Here is a 19996-nt window from a genome sequence, read left to right on the forward strand (position 1 = left end):
CATCGCCGTCTAGCTCTGCCTCCAGGTACACCGAATCTCATGAGTAAAGCTTTCGGTCATTGCATTAGTCTGGGCTTGTGATCATTGAGACTTTAATTCTGAAACAAGCATAATAAAATTCCTGTTACTTAGTGTTTATGACATTTTCTTGAGACGGCAGTGTGGCACAGTGGCCTGGTACGCTATCAGCCCGTCAGGCATCTATACAGACATTTTGTTTCTATTTATTTATGCATTTTCTCCCCTTTTCTTTTGATTTAGCTCAGCCAATTAGTCTTCCGCTGCTGGGGATCCCCGATTGCATTGGGGGGGTATATTCGTCTGCCCCATGTCCCCTCCACCCCATGTTTCTCGACTCCTTCTTTTTGCCTTTTATTTACCCTTTTTGACATAAGGATCCTCTACTTCTGCACTGGCGCTTCAGACTGCTAACCAGGGTCCTTGCACAGCGTTTGAACACCCCACCCACTTTATTAGTCCTGTCTTCTCCCACCCAGCAGATTTGACGACCAATTTTGTCTGCTGATGGTGCCCAGCAGAGCTGAGATGGAACTGGGGGGGGGGTTCAGAATCTCAGCGTTGGTTACACAGACAGTATTGACTATGTCTACAAGGGGTGGCCAAAGCCCTGCAATGGTTTAGCTCAAAGCTCTGAGTTTTCCTTGAAATGGACACACCACGACCCTGACCAGGAACAAGCGCTTGATGAAAATCAAATGAAAGAATCATTTCTTGAATTATTGTTGTCTGATTTTTTTTTGTAATGAATGTAAAAAAGTGATTTTTGTCATCCAGTATTTTTTTATGTTAATAACTGCTGTACCGTGATCATGGTTGCAGTGGGTCCCTCCCTGAAATGTGGTGCTGTGAGGCATCCACATCGTGCCATCCTCTTTCTTGTATTAGAACAATTTATCGTAGAAATAGATGTATAAAGATTACTTCATTAATAATCCAGCATTAATCTAAAATCAATCAAATCAGTAAGTTTGTAATTTGTAAGAAGCACGGCATTACATTTCCTGATCTACCCAGTGCTGTTTACTATATATATATATCCCACTGAATAACTCTATCCTCCGTTTGCTTACCCGTCAGCCCTGAGAGGAAGAGGCGTGTCTCCTCTCGAACCCCACACAGACCTGAAACGGCAGCTCCACCGACACCGGCCAGCCATCCCCGCCCTTCGTTCCTAAGACAGACGCTTCCGCACATCAACGGCAAAGCCGAACCCCCGGCCGGCGCCGGGCGCACTCGTAGCTCCGCCCGTATCGGGACTCATTCCACAGATCCACCCGTCTCCCAGTCTGCTCCGCCCCCCGTTCCCACACACAGTAAGGGACCTGAGGTCTCATCCCGCATCCTTCGAGCTCAGAACTCTCACACCCCTCCGAGCAGCTCCAAAGAAACCAAGAGTCACGCTGCTACCGAGAGCCGGGGCAGAGAGTCGCGGCGGAAACTCCAGACTCCAGTGAAGCACATACCAGGTTTGTCGAGATGTTTGATGTATTACGTAGTACCTTGTTGTTTTAACTTTGGTACATCACTCTGATCTTATACAGTGTGACTGCTAAATGTTTCCCCTGGTAGATTAGCTAGTACTGGCTACAAGTATATTTATTTATTTATCTTTATTTATGTTATGGGGAAAGGGAATGAACTAAATAGACTTTATGGTTGCTCTGACTCAAATATATGATACAGCAGATAGCTTAGATCAGGGGTGTCGAACTCATTTTCACCGAGGGCCACATCTGCATTATGGTGGCCCTCAAAGCGCCGATTGTAACGTATCCTGCTGTGATTGCTCTCTCCCTTTTAAGTCTTGGACAATTTGTTGTTGATCTTGGAGGCTAAATTCTGTGTTTGTTAAATTTTCTCCTTCTGCTTTAATTTTCTCTTCTTGGACATTTTGGGATTAAATATGTGTAAATATTTCTCAACATCACTTGTTGGAAAACATTAAAACCACCTCCTTGTTTCTACACTCACTGTCCATGTTATCAGCTCCACTTACCATATAGAAGCACTTTGTAGTTCTACAATTACTGACTGTAATTTCTCTACATACTTTTTTAACCTGCTTTCACCCTGTTCTTCAATGGTCAGGACCCCCACAGGACCCCCACAGACCAGGTATTATTTAGGTGGTGGATGATTCTCAGCACTGCAGTGACACTGACATGGTGGTGGTGTGTTAGTGTATGTTGTGCTGGTATGAGTGGATCAGACACAGCAGTGCTGCTGGAGTTTTTACATACCGTGTCCACTCTATTAGACACTCCTACCTAGTCGGTTCACCTTGTAGATGTAAAGTCAGAGACGATCGCTCATCTATTGCTGCTGTTTGAGTCGGTCATCTTCTAGACCTTCATCAGTGGTCACAGGACGCTGCACACGTGGCGCTGTTGGCTGGATGTTTTTGGTTGGTGGACTATTCTCAATCCAGCAGTGACAGTGAGGTGTTTAAAAACTCCAGCAGCGCTGCTGTGTCTGATCCACTCATACCAGCACAACACACACTAACACACCAGCACCATGTCAGTGTCACTGCAGTGCTGAGAATGATCCAGCACCTAAATAATACCTGCTCTGTGGTGGTCCTGTGGGGGTCCTGACCATTAAAGAACAGCATGAAAGGGGGCTAACAAAGCATGCAGAGAAACAGATGGCCTACAGTCAGTAATTGTAGAACTACAAAGTGCTTCTATATGGTAAGTGGAGCTGATAAAATGGACAGTGAGTGTAGAAACAAGGAGGTGGTTTTAATGTTATGGCTGATCCGACCTTTTATCTGTTTACTTTGTCTTCTTCCAGGTCCAGTAGATCACGCTCCTCTTCCCTTAAACAATGTCCATGAGAACGGCCACGGTACTCCAGTGGCGCTGGGGGTGATGAAAAGGGGTCGGGGCAGACCCAGGCAGGAGTCTCAAACAAGGACAGCAGAGGTAGCTGAACCACCAGCGTTGCCCCATCCCTTGGGGAAGAAGCGGGGCAGGAAGAGTAAAAGAGAACTGGAGGCTTTACGCGTGAGCTCCGGACTCGAGGACGAGCTCGGTCAGTCCACGGGTGACGAGGGCGGTGCTTCCTCTAACGCGCAGGATACCAGCCTGTCAGACTCCGGGGTGGGGTTTTCAGAGCAACCCAGACGACGCGGCAGACCCCGAGCGGTCAGGACGGAAGAGCCGGCCCCGTCGAGTCCCAAATCCCTGAGGAGGAGCGGCCGCCTCGGCACCGAACACACGTCACCCTCCACCCCGGGTCCGTCTGTGACAGCGGGGCAAAACGGGGCGGAGCCTGTTGTGGACAAGGAGCCGATGAGAACGCGCAACCAGGGTCGTAGGACAGCATTTTACAACGAGGAGGACTCCGAGGAGGAGCAGAGGCAGCTTCTGTTCGATGATGCCTCCCTCACTTTTGGCACATCCAGCAAAGGCAGAGTTCGCAAACTAACTGAAAAGGCCAAAGCCAACCTGATCGGGTGGTGAACGCGAGGCCGGCGTGACGGTCCTTCGTGCCGCAATCCTGTATTTGCCCCGGGGCAACACCATTCCTGCTGCTAACTCACTGTGAATCTGTCGATTCACGTCTTTGACTCTCCTCAGTGACTCTGTACTGAAGGGCTTCTGGTATTCAAGGTTTAAGCAGAAAATATAAACACAATTCATTCTTATTGTAGTAAATCAGCCAAGACAGGTTTGGTGTTTGATGTTTGCTTTGTTATTGTTGCACTTACGGCATCGTGCATCAGTTTAATATGAATCGTTATTTAGTTCCATAAATAGTACAGAAGAAAACGACTCGATCCGAACTGTGAATCTGGTACTTGGTACATTAAATTACAACAGACCTGCAGTAGGTCACGCCACTTTTGTAACTCTCGTATGCCAATACAATATTTATTAAGCCTGAATAGTGCATAGGAAGTCCAGTGCACTAACACTCCCCAGACAGGATGCCAGTCCATCTCAGACATAACCAATCATGTCTGTATGTAGACGCCCGATAGCATTGCTGGGGATTCGAACCCCTGAAACCCAGAGGTCCTGGGCTAGTGTAATTTTTACCGCTGCCCTATTTTTTTATGCATTTTCTGTCTTATTCTTCCAGTTTTGGTACGTCCAATTTATGCCCAATTGCGTTATGCTTCCTCTTTCCTGGACTTCCTCTTCCCCCTCCGACACGTGTGCAGTACCCGACTGCATACGAGGGCAGTTGTAGCCTAGTGGTTAAGGTACTGTACTCAGAAGATCGCTGGTTCAAACCCCACCACTGCCAGGTTGCCACTGTTGGGCAGCATGCCGTATGCATCTTATCGCCTATACTTTGACGAGTGAAATGCGGATCAGCACTGTGTACGGAGAGACGCACCCTGAGAGCACTCTATTCCCGTCTCTGTGCAGGCGCCATCAATCAGCCAGCAGAGGTCGTAATTGCATCAGTCATGGGAGAGAGACCCCGTCCGGCTTAATCCCGCCCATATCTGAACAACAGGCCAATCGTTGTTCATGTGGCCGCTCAGCCTTAGCCGGCAGGCAGAGCTGAGACTCGATACGATGTATTCGAGATCCCAGCTCTGGTGTTCCAGCGTGTGTTTTTACCGCTGCGCCACCTGAGCGGCTACTTTGTGTTTATTTAATATTTTATATTGACAGTAGAACATTTATAACATTTTCCTAAGAAAATTTTTTGTTTATGTGAAAGTTAATTGCTTGTTTCTTTCTTCCTTTTTATGCTTGTAGCTTATGTGATTCATGTATTTATTTAATTAATAAGACATATTTTTTCCACTTAGCAGCTCCAAGGACGAACTGAGTCCATCCTCTCTGAGGCGAGGTGTGTAGGTCACGTATTTACAGATATTTACTGTATTTACAGATAATAGCATGAAAGCTGCAGCGAAAACGTACAAAAGCAAACGTTATACAGCGAACATGTTTTAGCTGAGTTACTGCACGTGAGATCAGGGGGAAATCGCGCACATTTGATTCTTAGTTGAATCACTTTTTTTACCTGTCAGATCACACATGCAGTTAAACTGGTCTCGTTTTTACCTAGAAGTGCACCGTTCATAATCCAGAAGATCAAGGTACTTTAGTCAGACGAACCACTCCGGTTTCTTTTGTTCTTATTACATATCAAGGTCACACTTCATCTTTTTACAGTCTATATCTCATGATGGCAACCAATCGATCGTTCTACAGAAAACTGTAACAGCGAGCGTTCTGTTCTCGGTCTGTGTGAATGTGTGCAGAGTTCTAAAGACGTTATATTCGGTGGTTATGCAATGACGGACCTTTTCAACGGTTGTTTTTGTCTTTAAATGTCTCTTTAAATCAAAAGAAGAAATAATGAATAATGGTTTTAGCATGTTTTTATATGATTAGCAATACCTTGTGCCTTTTGATCACTTAAATACAACGTTATTCCGTTCTTACTTTACATGGTGTGTGTTTGTGTGTGTTGGATATTTCAAAGTTCAGTGTTCATTCATCAATCAAGTAGTAGAGCTACAGCGATTATTATTATTAATTTTTTTATTTAAAAGATTAAAGTATATAAATAACTCATTTCAGGGTGGCTGGGTGGGTAGCACTGTCGCCTCACAGCAAGAAGGTCCTGGGTTCGATCTCCAGGCGGGGCGGTCCGGGTCCTTTCTGTATGGAGTTTGCATGTTCTCCCCGTGTCTGTGTGGGTTTCCTACGGGTGCTCCGGTTTCCTCCCACAGTCCAAAAACATGCAGTCAGGTTAATTGGAGACACTGAATTGCCCTGTAGGTGAATGGGTGTGTGTAAGTCTGCCCTGGCGCCCCGTCCAGGGTGTTACTGTGTGCCTTGCGCCCATTGAAAAGCTTGCGCCCATTGAAAAGATAGGCTCCAGCAACCCCCCCCCCCCCCTTCCCCCCAACCCTAATTAGATAAGCGGATGAGACAGTGAATGAGTGAGAATAATTTATTTGACCACTTTTGTACGAGCTACATCTGGATCACGACCATCATGTTAAAAGTTCTTTCTAATCGTGCTGCCGGCTTCACTACACTTAGCTGGCTTAATCCAACTGGTGTTAGAAATTCAGCATACAGGAGTCAGGAGACCTGGTCTTCAGTAGCAGACAGATGTATGGCTCTGAGTCTGAGCGGCCACATGAACAGCGATTGGCCTGTTTTTCAGACAAGGGGCGGGACTAAGCCGGATGTGGACTCTCTCTCAGGCTAGTGCGATTACGACCTCTGCTGGGTGGTCGGTGGCGCCTGCACGGAGATGGGAAAGGAGTGCGGTAACGGGTGTGGCTCTCCGTACACAGCGCTGTACTGCACTGCACTCGTCAAGTGTAGGCGATAAGATGTTCGATTGCTGTGCACGTGTCGGAGGGGGCGTGGAGCAGCCTCGTTCTCGCCGATCAGGAGCAGGGACCGGCATTGGTGAGAGGATGATTGACGGGCAGAAATTAGATGTGCTGAAGTGTGAGAAAAAAAATCCTAATAAGCAAATAAACAAACAAAACTGGACTAGTAATCAGAAGGTTGCTGGTTCAAGCCCCACTGCTGCCAGTTTGCCACTGTTGGGTCCCTGAGCAAGGCTCTTAACCCTCAATTGCTCAAAGTCTTAATTGTAAGTTGCTTTGGATAAAAGCTTCTGCTAAATGCTGCAAATGTAATGTAAATGTCTGTGTGGGTTTCCTGCGGGAGCTCCGGTTTCCTCCCACAGTCCAGAAACATGCAATTGAGGTAAATTGGTGATACAAAATTGTCCATGACTGTGTTTGATACCTGTCCTGCCATGAATGTAACGTTAAAACCCTAATAACTAAATAAATAGGTGATATTTAGGGGACTGGCGCCCCCTGCTGCTCATCTCGGCTCTTATATGATGAAGCTCATAAACATCCGCGTGCTGGAGTCGCTCCTGACGTGGCGGAGCGCGAGTCGTGCGCGTGCACCGCGTTTACCCCGCGTGCTTTGCCGCTATTGGCCGCGCGCGCTTTGCTGTTTTGGCGCAGGTGCCGAAGCGAAACTTTTAACTTATGCAAATAACAACGAGCTGCTATTAAACCGAAGTGCTGCTAAACACACCGGAGTGCGCAGAGGAAGAGTCTTACATTCACCCAGTAAATAAAAAGTTTATTTTACTTCATTTTACTGCGCGCTCGCACCTGTCACTGCTCTACAGGTAAGACGACACAACCTAGAATATACACTATATGGTCAAAAGTATTGGGACACTTGTTCTGGTTATTGAGTTGATGTGTTTCAGCCGCAACAGCTGCTTACAGGTGTGGGAAATCAGTTATATAAAGGAAATTGATCTTTCCTGCACCAGCATGACTGTGTGACTGTGCAGGGTCTATAAAGTATATCATTGCACATCTCTGGACATTTAATGCCCAAGTAATTTTTCTATTATTTTACATATTGCATATATATTTATTACCTACCAACATTGTACTGCAATACTTACTTAATACTGTATTTCTTACGCACCTTGAGCTGTTGTAATACTTGACTTTCCCTCTGGGAATAATAAAGTGATCTATCTATCTATCTATCTATCTATCTATCTATCTATCTATCTCTCTCTCTCTCTCTCTCTCTCTCTCTCTCTCTCTCTCTCTCTCTCTCTCTCTATCTATCTCGCTCTCTATCTCTCTCTCTATCTCTCTCTCTCTCTCTCCCTCCCTCCCTCTCCCTCTCTGCCCGCCCGCCGTCCGTCCATCCATCTAAAGAAACTGCACAGATCCCTGACCTCAGCCCCACTGACCAGTTCTGGAATGAACTAGAACATCAACAGCTGTCGTTTGACTAAATGCGCACAAATTCTCACAGACATATTTCAAAGTCTTGTAAGAAGCCTTCTCAGAAGACTGACTTTTATATCATAGTTGAAAAAGATCATTATGTTTTAATAGCATTTGTTATTGAAATGGGACGTCCAACAAGCTCATGGTCAAGTGTTCAAATACTTTTGACCATATAGTGTATATAATGTAAGTAATGTATAATGTTATAAAAGTATTATTATTATTTATCCAAAGCGACTTACAGTACTGTGACAATATATTGTCTAAACAATTGAGGGTTAAAAGCCTTAAGGGCCCAACAGTGGCAACCTGGCAGTAGTGGGACTTAAACCAGCAACCTTTTGATCACTAGTCCAGTACCTTAACCAGTAGGCTACAACTGCCCTATAGGACGTCCAACAAGCTCATAGTCAAGTGTTCAAATACCTTCGACCATATAGTGTATATAATGTACAGTATATAATGTAATAATAGTATTATAATATATAATAATATAATATATAGTAATAGTATTATACATATTGTTTGTAACATCTAGGTACATTTACATTGTAGGCATTTGGCAGGCAATTTTATCCAAAGCGACTTACAGTACTGTGACTTTATGTGGTCTTAGCAATTGAGGATTAAGGGCCTTGCTTAAGGGCCCAAAAGTGACAACCAGGCAGTGGTGGGGCTTGAACCAGCATCCTTTCAATTACTAGTCCAGTAACTTAACCGCTAGGCTCCAACTGCCCCATATATTTATTGCTCCATATAACTGAAAGATCATCAGTTTTTGAACTAGGATGTCCAACAAGCTCATGGTCAAGTGTTCAAATACCTTCGACCATATATAGTGTATATAATGTATGTAATGTAAATAATGTAACATTGTGTGGATTGAAGCTACATGAGCTCCACTGTGGTGCAGTAGAGCTGGTAGTTTGATGATCTTACACGGTTTGTTAAACCTGTTATGCACATTTTTAGTTTTGTTTTATATTACACCCTATTACTCCAGTTCCGTGTGTGTGTGTGTGTGTGTGTGTGTGTTTACTTTAGGCAGCGTGATGCCACAGGTAACAGGGGCTGTGATTTTACAGTTTGCGGTGCTTCTGTGCGCCCTGCCCATGCAGTATCTCATCACTGAGTGGACAAGTGGAACAGCAGCACAACGTCACCTCGCCACGCAGGGGTACACACACACACACACACACACACACACACACACACACACACACACACACACAAGTTAAAACCTTACAACTGAAATGGTTGTTTGAATGTTTTTTATATTTTATTAGTATTTTAACCTCATGTTTTCCACACTTTGGTTACATTAATGACAGAAACGGTAGTTACTCATTACACAAGATCAGTTCACAAGTTTAATACACAAACACAGTCCTGGACAATTTTGTATCTCCAATTCACTCCAATTCACCTCACTTGCACGTCTCTGGACTGTGAGAGGAAACCGGAGCTCCCGGAGTAAACCCACACAGACAAGGGGAGAACATGCAAACTCCACACAGAAAGGACCCGGATAACTCCACCTGGGGATCGAACCCAGGACCTTATTGCTGTGAGGCGACTGCTACCCACTGAGCCACCATGCTGACGAATGTTTGTAAATGCTATACAACCCCTGGCAAAAATTATGGAATCACCACTCTTGGAAGATGTTCTGTCAATTGTTTAATTTTGTAGAAAAAAAAGAAATCACAGACATGCCACAAAACTATAATTTTTCAAAATGTCAACCTGGCATTAAGAAACAACAAAAAAAAGAAACAAATATAATAGTTGTGGTCAGTCACAATTGCTTTTTTTTAGATCAAGTAGAGGAAAAAAATATGGAATCACTCAAATCTGAGGAAAAAATTATGGAATCACTCTGTAATTTGCAGTTTAAAAACAAAACATCTGCAGCAGATTAGATTTGCTAATTATTCTTCAGTTTAAAAAGAGTGCTTACACCTCGGAGAGCTGTTGCACAAAGCAGATTGTCATGAATCATGGTTCCAACACAAGATATGTCAGTTGAAACAAATGAGAGGATTATAAAACTCCTTCAAGAAGATAAATCATTGTGGAATGTCGCAAAAGATGTTGGTTGTTCCCAGTAAGCTGTGTTTAAAATCTGGACCAAGTACAAACAAAATGGGAAGGTTGTAAAAGGGAAGCATACTGGTAGACCAAGTAAGACATCAAAGCATCAAGATAGAAAACAAAGCAATATGTCTTGAAAACAGAAAATGCACAACAAAACAAATGAGAAACAAGTGGCCGGAAAGTGGAGTCAATGTCTGTGACTGAACTGTAAGAAATCACCTAAAAGAAATGGGATTTACATACAGAAAAGCCAAACAAAAGCCATCATTAACACCTAAAAAGAAAAGAACAAGGTTAAAGTAGGCTAAAGAAAAGCAATCGTGGACTGTGGGTGACTGGATAAAAGTGATCTTCAGTGATGAATCGCGAATCTGCATTTGGCAAGGTGATGATGCTGGAACTTTTGTTTGGTGTCTGTCCAATGAAATTTATGAAGATAACTGCCTAAAGAAAACATGTTAATTTCCACAGTTGTTGATGATATGGGCCTGCATGTCGGGTAAAGGCACAGGGGAGATGGTCTTCAATAAATGCCAAAGTCCACATTGAAATTTTGGACGCTTTTCTTATTCCATCAGTTGAAAGGATGTTTGGTGATGATGACTTCATTTTTCAAGATGATAATGCATCTTGCCATAGGGCAAAGGACGTGAAAACTTTCCTTCAAGAAAACATATAATGTCAATGGCATGGCCTGCAAATAGTCCGGATCTCAATCCATTTGAAAATCTCTGGTGGAAATTGAAGAAAATGGTCAATGACAAGGTTCCAACCTGCAAAGCTGATCTGGCAACAGAGGTGGTGCAACAAAGTAATAATGGTGCAGTGTTTTCTAATGATTCCATAATTTTTTCCTCAGATTTGAGTGATTCCATATTTTTTTCCTCTACTTGATCTAAAAAAAAGCAATTGTGACTGACCACAACTATTATATTTGTTTCTTTTTTTATTGTTTCTTAATGCCAGAGGGTTGACAGTTTGAGAAATGATAGTTTTGTGGCATGTCTGTGATTTCTTTTTTTTTCTACAAAATTAAACAATTGAAAGAACATCTTCCAAGAGTGGTGATTCCATAATTTTTGCCAGGGGTTGTAATATATTTATTTAATTAGTTTTCTATGTATTCATGTAAGAGAAGTTAACTGCAAGTGTTTACTTTCAATTTGGCCGGCGGTGCCAAAACTTATGCATACAACTGTACTGAACACTGACTAAGCTGAGATGATACATTTCACTACTGTATACAACGTCATATTTATAGTTTCTTGTTTTATTTTTTTTATGTAGAATTATTGATGCATGGAAAGGTGTAAGAAAATCAGTTCTAAACGTGTCAGTTTGGACAGACTGGCTTTCATCTTGGATTCCCAAACTGGAGTAAGTAATCTGAGAAATGTTTCAGGTTCCACTTTAAAAGCTCTGCACCGTTTCCTGATGTGTCGATCTGATTTAAACACACAGGTTTTTAGGGGAGGAGAATGAACTGGATGATATGCATGGAGAGATCGTAGTGCTGGAGATGCTGATGAACAGTAATGATCAGGGGTACTTTGCAGGTGAGAGACGTTCTGGTCTGGCATGTAAAGAATTTGTGTGACATGTGGCTCGATGGGTAGCACTGTCGCCTCATAACAAGAAGGTCCTGGATTCGATTCCCAGGTGGAGCTGTCTGGGTCCTTTCTGTGAGGAGTTTGCTTGTACTCCTTGTGTCTGTGTGGGCTTCCTTTGGGAGCTCCGGTTTCCTCCCACAGTCTAAAGACATGCAAGTGAGGTGAATTGGAGATACAAAATTGTCCAGGACTGTGTTTGATATTAGAAACTTAAACTGATGAATCTTGTGTAAGCAGTAACTACCGTTCCTGTCATGAATGTAACCAAAGTGTGTAAAACATGACATTAAAATCTTAATAAATTATCTATAGTCATTTACTGTTGTGACACGGCATCCAATCCGTTATTAATGGTAACGCTCGACTACAGCTGTAGTACAGAAGTTTTATGTGAAACCGAAAAACCGAGTCTCTAAGGATTAAAAACCTTACACTCAGCAGCAACATGTTTCAACGGTTGTTCAAGTGTGAAGTGTGTCTTAAAACGGTTATTTTTAACACTGTTTTATGTGTGTGTGTGTGTGTGTGTAGCCTCGAAGGAGCCTCGCAGGCCGAGGCCAGGGTACGTGTTGCACCGCGTCGGAGAGGTGGTCATGGAGACCCAGAATCACATGGTTGGGGTGATAGTGGGATGGGATGAAGGACTCCGAGCTCCTCCGGAATGGATGAGAAGGAAAAAATACACAGAATCAGAGGTATTAACACACACACACACACGTCGGGTCACAGATACCCAGCTCAGTAGACCTATATTTCTGTAAAGATTCACTGGATTTACTGGCATATCAAAGTTTTCCTTGTGCATTTCGTGTGTGAAGGTGAAGAGAATGGAGGATACCCCACACTACAAAGTTCTGTTCAGTGGACCTGATTCATCCTCTCTGCTGATTGGATACCTGCCACAAAACGTTATACAACTTTTTGAAGGGTACAGGGTAAGAGGAGACTTATACTCATCATTCTATTACGATCTCTAATGTGTAGAAGGACAGCAGTAGCTTAGCAGTAATATTAATATGAAGCTCAACTGGTCTTAGAACATCTAATGTCTAAGCTTGCTAAAAGTGGTAGTTTACATTTTCGACATTTAGCAGATGCTCTTATCCAGAGCGACTTACAGAAGTGCTTCCATAGTAAACATCACCTTACCTCTAGTTTAAGTAAACAACAGTCCAAGAACACAAATCTGCTGAAACTCTGTTAGAACCAAAGTTGTTTTTTTCCAAGAAATGAACAAGAGTGTTAGTAAGTAAGAAAGTACAAGTCAGCTTAAGTGCTTAGTAAAGAGGTGATGAAGGTTTTTAATCGTTTTTTAAAGACAGCAAGAGACTCAGATGTTCGGACAGACAGAGGAAGTTCGTTCCACCACTTGGGTGCTGGTACAGAGAAGAGCCTTGATGCTGATGCTCGTCTTCCTTGAGTCCTGGGTGGAGGATCAAGTCGAGCGAGACTGGTGGCTCAGAGGTTGTGTGGTACAGAGCGGGCTTTGATTAGACCTTGAAGGTAGCTCGGGGCTGCTCCATTTTTGGCTTTGTAGGCGAGCATCAGTGTTTAAAACTGAATGCGTGCAGCTACAGGAAGCCAGTGAAGAGAACGCAGCAGTGGGGTGATGTGGCAGTGTTTAGGCTGGTTAAAAACCAGGCGAGCAGCTGCATTTTGAATGAGCTGCAAGGGTTTAATAGTGAACATGGGAGCACCTGCCAGGAGGGAGTTGCAGTAGTCCAACCGGTAGTTCAGCAGTTAAGGTACTGGCCTAGTAATCAGAAGGCTGCAGGTCCTCGGTTCGAGCCCCACCAACGCTAAGGTACCTCTTTCAAGCCCCTCAATTGCTTGAATTGTATTTAGTCACAATTGTAAGTCGCTTTGGGTAAAAGAGTCTGCTAAATACCATAATTGTAAACATCTATAGATTTTATTTAATGAACCAGTCAGTTAAAAAGTGTCTATAATTAAAAACAGTAATGCTTTTAATATTGATCATTTGTGGCGTTTACTTTTGTACATGTTCTATTGTCTGTTACATGCTTATTGACCATCACGTGTGCTGTGTGTGTGTTCCAGCCGGACATCCCCACTCTGGATCAGTATTTCTCCCACTTTGACGGAAGAAGGTTTGTAATGCACGACTGGCTACAGAAGGTCTACCCTGAGGACTGAGAGATCACATCAGGACTAAACAGACTGTATTCTGTGATCATAGTGAAGGTGTGATAGTTCTCAACACAGTGGACGCATTAATGCAGCTGTTCCAGATTAGCACTCGTCACTTTGAGTCCTGCTCTCGTCACCGCTGTGTGCCGTGGCATTTCCTCCCGCTGAGTTCATTTGAAGAACGGTTACAGAGCTTTAATAATAGTCCCACCTGTTGATGAAACTTACACCGGCTAAATGGAAATGTAAGTGAGAATAATTCAGGGATTAACAGTTAATGCACTATGTGAATGTTTTCATCAGTATTGCATTTTTAATGGGTTGTAACTGCATCAAAAATTTTTTAAAAACACTGTTTTAGAAAGTGTCACATAGGAAACATATTGTCTGTGTAAATACACACGTGTCTGTCTGCTGGTTACAAACCAAAAATAAAAATATCTGAGTTATTTGTTTAGATGTTTTACGTCGTGCTTACATAGTGGTTATATTCACAGCAGGAAAGGAAGGTAATTCTCATAATTCACTTCATAGTCCTTGTTGTTCTTTCGTTTTCATTTTGGTTTGATTCAAGATTTTACTCATAGTCTTAGGAATCGCTGTAGATTGTCGTTGCTGTAAGTATTTAGGACATTTGGTTAGTAAATGTTTCTTTTACGTATTTTCTCCCATTTTAGCGTAGTCAGTTTGTCTTCCGCTGCTGGTGGATCCCTGACTGCGGTCGAGGTGGGTATATTGCTGCTCACGCCTCCTCCGACCCGTGCGCAGCCCTTAGTGGAACCCTTTTTCAACCATGCACTCTGCACAGGCGCCTCTCTATCTGCCAGTCAGGGTCCTTACACAGCGTTTGAAGACCCCACCCACATATTCCGGTCATCCCACCCTAGCAGAACCGTGTGTGCTGCAGACACTGCCAATCATGCCCGCTAGATGGCACCCAGCTGATCGGTGGCAACACCAAGTTTCGAACCGAGGAGTTCAGAATCTCGGCACTGGTGTGCTAGCAGAATATCCCGCTGTGCCACCTGGGTGCCCTAAGTTAGTAAATGTTTGATTGAAATGGGTATATTGCAGGTATCACAGAGTGGAGGAGCGTCCCCTCTTATAATAGGTGTGTGTTTACCGTGTTTGTCCAATGTGGCATCTGGTATAAAGCACCTGATCAAAACATTTCTCTGGTTCTCTGGAAAGTTTATTTTCACTTTGTGTTTACCATTCTATTTGTTGCAGATATTAGTTCTTTTATCTGAGTTATTCAGGCTGTTTTTAATCTGTTACTGTAGATCTGAGTGTACACTATTCGACTGTCAGGCTGCCGGTGACAGTACAAGCCGGTCACCAGAATACCATTTCCACAAATCGTGCCCTGTCCTTCATAACCTCTTCCTCGTGTTGTCTTTAGGCCGTAGCTCGAACCTCACAAACACGTGTGATGAGGCTGTTATTGACATCTGACCCACGTTCTGCCTCTGTGTCAGTTGTGTAGCCACGCCCTCTCGCTGGTCAGACCTCCACTCGCGTGACTCTTCCTCCCGCACCAGTAAGGGTCGTCCGAGAGCTTGTCCGAGCATGTTACACACCTCGCTGGCTTTGAGTCGAGCGGTTTCCACAGCCGCGGCACAAACACGTCTTCTACAGAAAGCAGCAGATTAAATCAGATTCAATTAGTGTGTTTGCCTTCGTAAACAGTATTTATTCTTGTAATTAAATGCCATAATCATTAAGAATAAAATTGTCAGTAAGTCGTTAAAGGCAAAAATGTGCTGTGACATGATCAACTAAGTCTATAAAATTTAGTTAAAAGTTCTGTACAGTTAAAGACATCATGGTTGAATGGTTGGTGTTGTGGTTAGGTGCTGCCTTCTGTGGTTGTAGTCAGTGAACATGCCCACAACAGTGGTCTGAGGAGGGGCAAGACACAGGTCAAGACTCATTGGTACCAAAGGTCATGAAGGCTATGGCATCTTGTATGGACCAACAAAGAGGTCCAGGGTCCACCGAGACTGCAGATCATTTGAATACTAGTGATGAAGGCATTAGAGCCTTCAGTGTATGGGGCTGTATGGTCACAGGCCACACAGTGTTCTTGATATCTGCTGTCCACTGTTTAAACACCTTGGTGCTTGGCACAGTGATGCTCTGTGGGATGATCCACCTTGCAACATACAAGTTAAAGTACCTGCTGTTAATGTCCTGGTGCAGGCTGAAGACATTCAGATGTTTTTGGAGAGGGTCAGACCTGTTTTAAAAGCATATTAGGTGGGTGGTCCTATTGTTTTGGCTCATTAGAGTACATATTGGCTTTTAAAAATATTGCCAAAATCAATAAAGTATTAGAATAGGAGGAATTTGGTGCTGGATTTGGTAATAATGATAATATTTTTTAATCAATGTTTATAAATACATTCCACAAACCTTAACAGACTGAGGCATTCTGAACTGTGGGAGTAACTGGGATCCCCCACATGCACGGTTTTATCCAGCTTTTCAATCAGTACCGAGCGAACATTCTGCATCTTCTGAAAGTCTGAAAACGTAACGCTCACCTTACACAAACACAAAACACCGTTCATGAGATCCAACACAAGAACTGACTTTCATTAAATCTGGTTTAATGAATACCTAAGTCTTACTTCAGCCTGCACACGGTAAAGGTCTCCCTCTCGTTGGACGTGTTTCATCACAGTGATTTCATCTTCCTGACAAATGACAAAAAATATCAGATCTTCAAACTTCACTCTAACAATATATAGACAATATTTATACTTTTTGTGTACATATCTACAGAAGTCCAGAAAGGCCATGTGTTATTGTTTTATCTTGTAATCTCAAGATAACAAAGGTTAATTCCTTGTAATTATGACTTGTTTGTTCTCGTGATATGTGGCGTCCACTCCACCAAAGCTTATATATTCATCATCTGTGTTATCACTGCTTTATCCTATTCAGGGTTGTGGTGGGTACAATTAATTGGGTGAAAGGTAGGAAACACCCTGCACCCAGGTCGCCAATCCATCACAGGGCACGCACACACACACACACACACACGCACGGTGGCTAAGTGGGTAGCACTGTCACCTCACAGCAAGGAGGTCCTGGGTTCCCAGGCGGGGCGGTCCGGGGCCTTTCTGTGTGGAGTTTGCATGTTCTCCCCGTGTCCGTGTGGGTTTACTCTGGGTGCTCCGGTTTCCTCCCACTGTCCAAAGACATGAGAGTAAGGTGAATTGGAGATACTAAATTGTCCATGACTGTGTTCGATATAACCTTGTGAACTGATGCATCTTGTGTAATGAGTAACTACCATTTCTGTCACGAATGTAACCAAAGTGTGTAAAACACAAACACACACCTAGCACAATTTAAGTAGCTACAATTACTACTAGACTGCATGTCTTTGGACTTGTGAGAGGAAACCAGAGCACACGAAGAAAACCCACACAGACACTGGGAGAACATGCAAACTCCACACAGAAAGAACCCGGACCGCTCCACCTGGGAATCGAACCCAGGACCTTCTTGCTGTGAGGCAACCGAGCTGCCTTAAACAACGAAGACTAATTTGGAAATTGTCTAGCACTGATAAACATTAATTTTTTTCCTCTTGTGTCAGTACCTGATTATAATAAAACAAATGCGTGGATCCATGATGTGATGTACAGCAGTGGGTTCCCAACCACCGGGCCATGGACCGGTACCGGTCCGTGGGTCATTTATTATCGGGCCGCACAGAAAGAATAAATAATTAGAGATCGCTACAAAAGCAATGAAAGCACGGCTTCCTTTTCCAACATATATCTTTGTGAAGCAGGATTTTCTGCAGTGAAGGTGACCAAAACAATGTTATGGAGTAGGCTGGACATGAACACACTTCGGGTGTTATTGTCTCCTATCACCACTAGGTGGGAGTGTCTCAGTGCAGCCAAATAAGCTCAGGGTTCCCACTGATTTTTATTATGCTTGTTGTATAATCCTCCATCCCATCAATTCGATCACCAAGAAACAACTTTTGTCATCTTGAGATGAGGAGATAAACAATAAACACACGGTCTTTCTGGACTTTTGTACATATATGTGGTGTAGAGATTAATAGAGAATAATAGAGTGAATAAACCACCTTGACTGCATGTTGTCTGAGTGTTTGGAGGATATAATCCAGTCTGCGGGTTACGCTGCTACTACAGTCTGTAACTCTCTCTTTACTGTGAGCAACCGACACTGCAACCACAGCCCGGTCCGGTACAACACTCAGCTCAGCACTGCCGGTCACTTCCACCTGCCTTACAGCACCACGACAGCGGGGACAAGCCGCTTTACCCCCGGACTTCAACTCTAATCCGCTTTCTTCCATGTTTACATCTCCGAGAGAAGCGAACACTCGGGCAGGACTGTACGCCATGTTTGGTACGCCAATGAGGCACTATAGCAACGAGCGCATTACACTGGGCTAGAGCATCATGGGAAATGTAGTTTCTCAGGTAGAAAGTACATAATTGTTTTGTTTGTATATATTTATTACAGGAATTTAAATTAATCAGCATTAGAAGAATTAAAATGCTCGTACGGACCCTTTGGCGTGTTATTGCTCTCGTGTTTTAAACTTCTGAAGTAAGCAAGTTAACATGCATCACCCACTAGATGGTAGCAAAGATCTTAGCATTGCTAAAGCATCGCTTATGAAGCTTGTTCATTCGGTCAAATTCATCTGACCAAGGTCTCAGTTGGCCTGGCTTTACTCAATCACTAACTAACTAACTAACTAACGAACTACCTACCTAACAAACTACCTAAATCATCAGATCACAGGGCCTGTAAATTTTTACATTTACATTTTCATGTAGGACAACATACCAGTCCTCACACACCGAAACCAGGGGCGAGGATCAAACCAAGGTCTCAGTTGGCCTGGCTTTACTCAATAACTAACTAACTAACTAAAAATAACTAAATCATCAGATCACAGGGCCTCTACCATGAGGCGACACATATGTAAACATTCAATGACTGACACACATCAAGGTCCCATTTACAATGGCCAATTCACCTTCTGCATGTAGACAAGGACAAACATACCAGTGCTCACACACAGAAACCAGGGGCGAGGATCAAACCAAGGTTTCAGTTGGCCTGACTTTACTCAGTAACTAACTAACTAACAATCATCATATCACAGGGCCTCTACCTTGAGGCGACACATACTGTATGTAAACATTCAAACATTCAATGACTGACACACATCAAGGTCCCATTTACAATGGCCAATTCACCCTCTCCATGTAGAGAAGGACAGAACATACCAGTCCTCACACAGAAACCAGGGGCGAGGATCAAACCAAGGTCTCGGTTGGCCTGGCTTCACTCAATAACTAACTAACTAACTAACTAACTAACACATCAGATCACAGGGCCTTCACCATGAGGCGACACATATGTAAACATTCAATGACTGACACACATCAGTGGTCATTGAGTGGCCAATTCACCTTCTGCATGTAGACAAGGACAGAACATACCAGTCCTCACACACAGAAACCAGGAGCGAGGATCAAACCAAGGTCTCAGTTGGCCTGACTGTTGTAAAGAATGTTCATGTAAAGGAAGCAGGTAACAAAACAGTGAGGGGAAAATACACATGATTATTTATTATATATAAACAGTAAATGTCATTTATGTAATCAGACCACACACACAAAGCTCCTGTCCGTAAAGTTGTGGATGGGTCATACTAACACACTAACATGTTCTTCATTTTGCAGCATTTTATAAAGTACTAACTTGTTAAACAAGAACTCATACTTTACATATTAGACTTACATATAAACTGTATGTTTAGAAGTAAAAAATGAGCCCGATGGCTGCTTTATACTTCACTTTTGAAAATTCAGGTTGTCCAAAAATATCCTGCATATGACTTCATTAAAATACAACAATATGAAAGTATTTCTTACAAATTCACGTCATATAAGTAATTCTGGCATAACACCATAATGTGCTAGATTATAAGTAAATACAAGACATATAAATGCATCAGCTTAATAGGTAAACTTCCATGAATTCTAAATAATTAATAACTTAACCATTTTTTAAATTCACTGTTTTTTTAATTCAAGTTTTTTAATGATTGTAAGTTTGATAAAAAAAAAAGTGACCTTACAGACAGTGCAGTCCTAAATTAATAAATAATTAAAGTATTTTAAAATCAGTAAAAATAAATGATCTGTCATTATTATTTTTGTTTTACAGCACATGTTGAGAATGAAAAAAGTGTGTGCTGCCCTGAGATGGTCTGGTGCCATGTCCAGTGTTTCATGAGGTATGTGCCAATTAATTGTATTCACTTTTA

General features: G+C 42.9%; 4 protein-coding genes across 5 annotated transcripts in view; 2 read left to right on the forward strand and 2 right to left on the reverse strand.

Moving 5' to 3' along the window:
- phip (pleckstrin homology domain interacting protein) overlaps positions 1-5442 on the forward strand; it is a 40467-nt gene extending 35025 nt beyond the window's left edge. Inside the window, exons 37-39 of the mRNA XM_063014900.1 lie at positions 1-25; positions 1099-1487; positions 2818-5442. The exon at positions 1-25 is cut by the window's left edge and continues 166 nt beyond it. Coding sequence (XP_062870970.1) covers positions 1-25; positions 1099-1487; positions 2818-3488 — 1085 coding nt within the window. The 3' untranslated portion in view covers positions 3489-5442. The remainder of the gene's footprint in view (positions 26-1098; positions 1488-2817) is intronic.
- The window catches only part of rps12 (ribosomal protein S12), a 146504-nt gene that overhangs the window by 92594 nt on the left and 33914 nt on the right, over positions 1-19996 (reverse strand). The window lies entirely within an intron of this gene.
- On the forward strand, positions 6962-14111 carry si:dkey-261l7.2 (uncharacterized protein LOC569751 homolog). Its single transcript, XM_063015962.1, has 7 exons — positions 6962-7170; positions 8843-8975; positions 11183-11272; positions 11357-11451; positions 12037-12200; positions 12324-12440; positions 13567-14111. The coding sequence occupies exons 2-7, from the start codon at positions 8851-8853 to the stop codon at positions 13660-13662; spliced, it is 687 nt and encodes a 228-aa protein (XP_062872032.1). The 5' UTR covers positions 6962-7170; positions 8843-8850; the 3' UTR covers positions 13663-14111.
- Positions 14827-18070, reverse strand: irak1bp1 (interleukin-1 receptor-associated kinase 1 binding protein 1). Of its 2 annotated transcripts, XM_063015959.1 has the most exons (5): positions 17771-18070; positions 16290-16355; positions 16072-16202; positions 15836-15895; positions 14827-15288 (listed from the first exon to the last, which is right to left on the reverse strand). In XM_063015959.1, the coding sequence occupies exons 1-5, from the start codon at positions 18050-18052 to the stop codon at positions 15030-15032; spliced, it is 798 nt and encodes a 265-aa protein (XP_062872029.1). In that variant the 5' UTR covers positions 18053-18070; the 3' UTR covers positions 14827-15029. The 2 variants fall into 2 exon arrangements, with proteins under 2 accessions (XP_062872029.1, XP_062872031.1); XM_063015961.1 differs by lacking the exon at positions 15836-15895.

This window comes from Trichomycterus rosablanca, chromosome 19 (assembly GCF_030014385.1).
Source record: "Trichomycterus rosablanca isolate fTriRos1 chromosome 19, fTriRos1.hap1, whole genome shotgun sequence".
Lineage (NCBI taxonomy): Eukaryota > Metazoa > Chordata > Actinopteri > Siluriformes > Trichomycteridae > Trichomycterus > Trichomycterus rosablanca.

What these genes read in the sequence shown, in the direction of transcription:
- si:dkey-261l7.2 (XM_063015962.1), top strand. Translation starts at nt 8,851, where the DNA reads ATGCCACAGGTAACAGGGGCTGTGATTTTACAGTTTGCGGTGCTTCTG. An exon ending in CGTCACCTCGCCACGCAGGG is followed by an intron (nt 8,976 to 11,182) that starts GTACACACACAC and finishes TTTTTTATGTAG; the next exon opens with AATTATTGATGCATGGAAAG. An exon ending in TCTTGGATTCCCAAACTGGA is followed by an intron (nt 11,273 to 11,356) that starts GTAAGTAATCTG and finishes TTAAACACACAG; the next exon opens with GTTTTTAGGGGAGGAGAATG.
- irak1bp1 (XM_063015959.1), bottom strand. Translation starts at nt 18,052, where the DNA reads ATGGCGTACAGTCCTGCCCGAGTGTTCGCTTCTCTCGGAGATGTAAAC. An exon ending in TTTACCGTGTGCAGGCTGAA is followed by an intron (nt 16,203 to 16,289) that starts GTAAGACTTAGG and finishes TGTTTGTGTAAG; the next exon opens with GTGAGCGTTACGTTTTCAGA. An exon ending in CACCAGGACATTAACAGCAG is followed by an intron (nt 15,289 to 15,835) that starts GTACTTTAACTT and finishes TGCTTTCTGTAG; the next exon opens with AAGACGTGTTTGTGCCGCGG.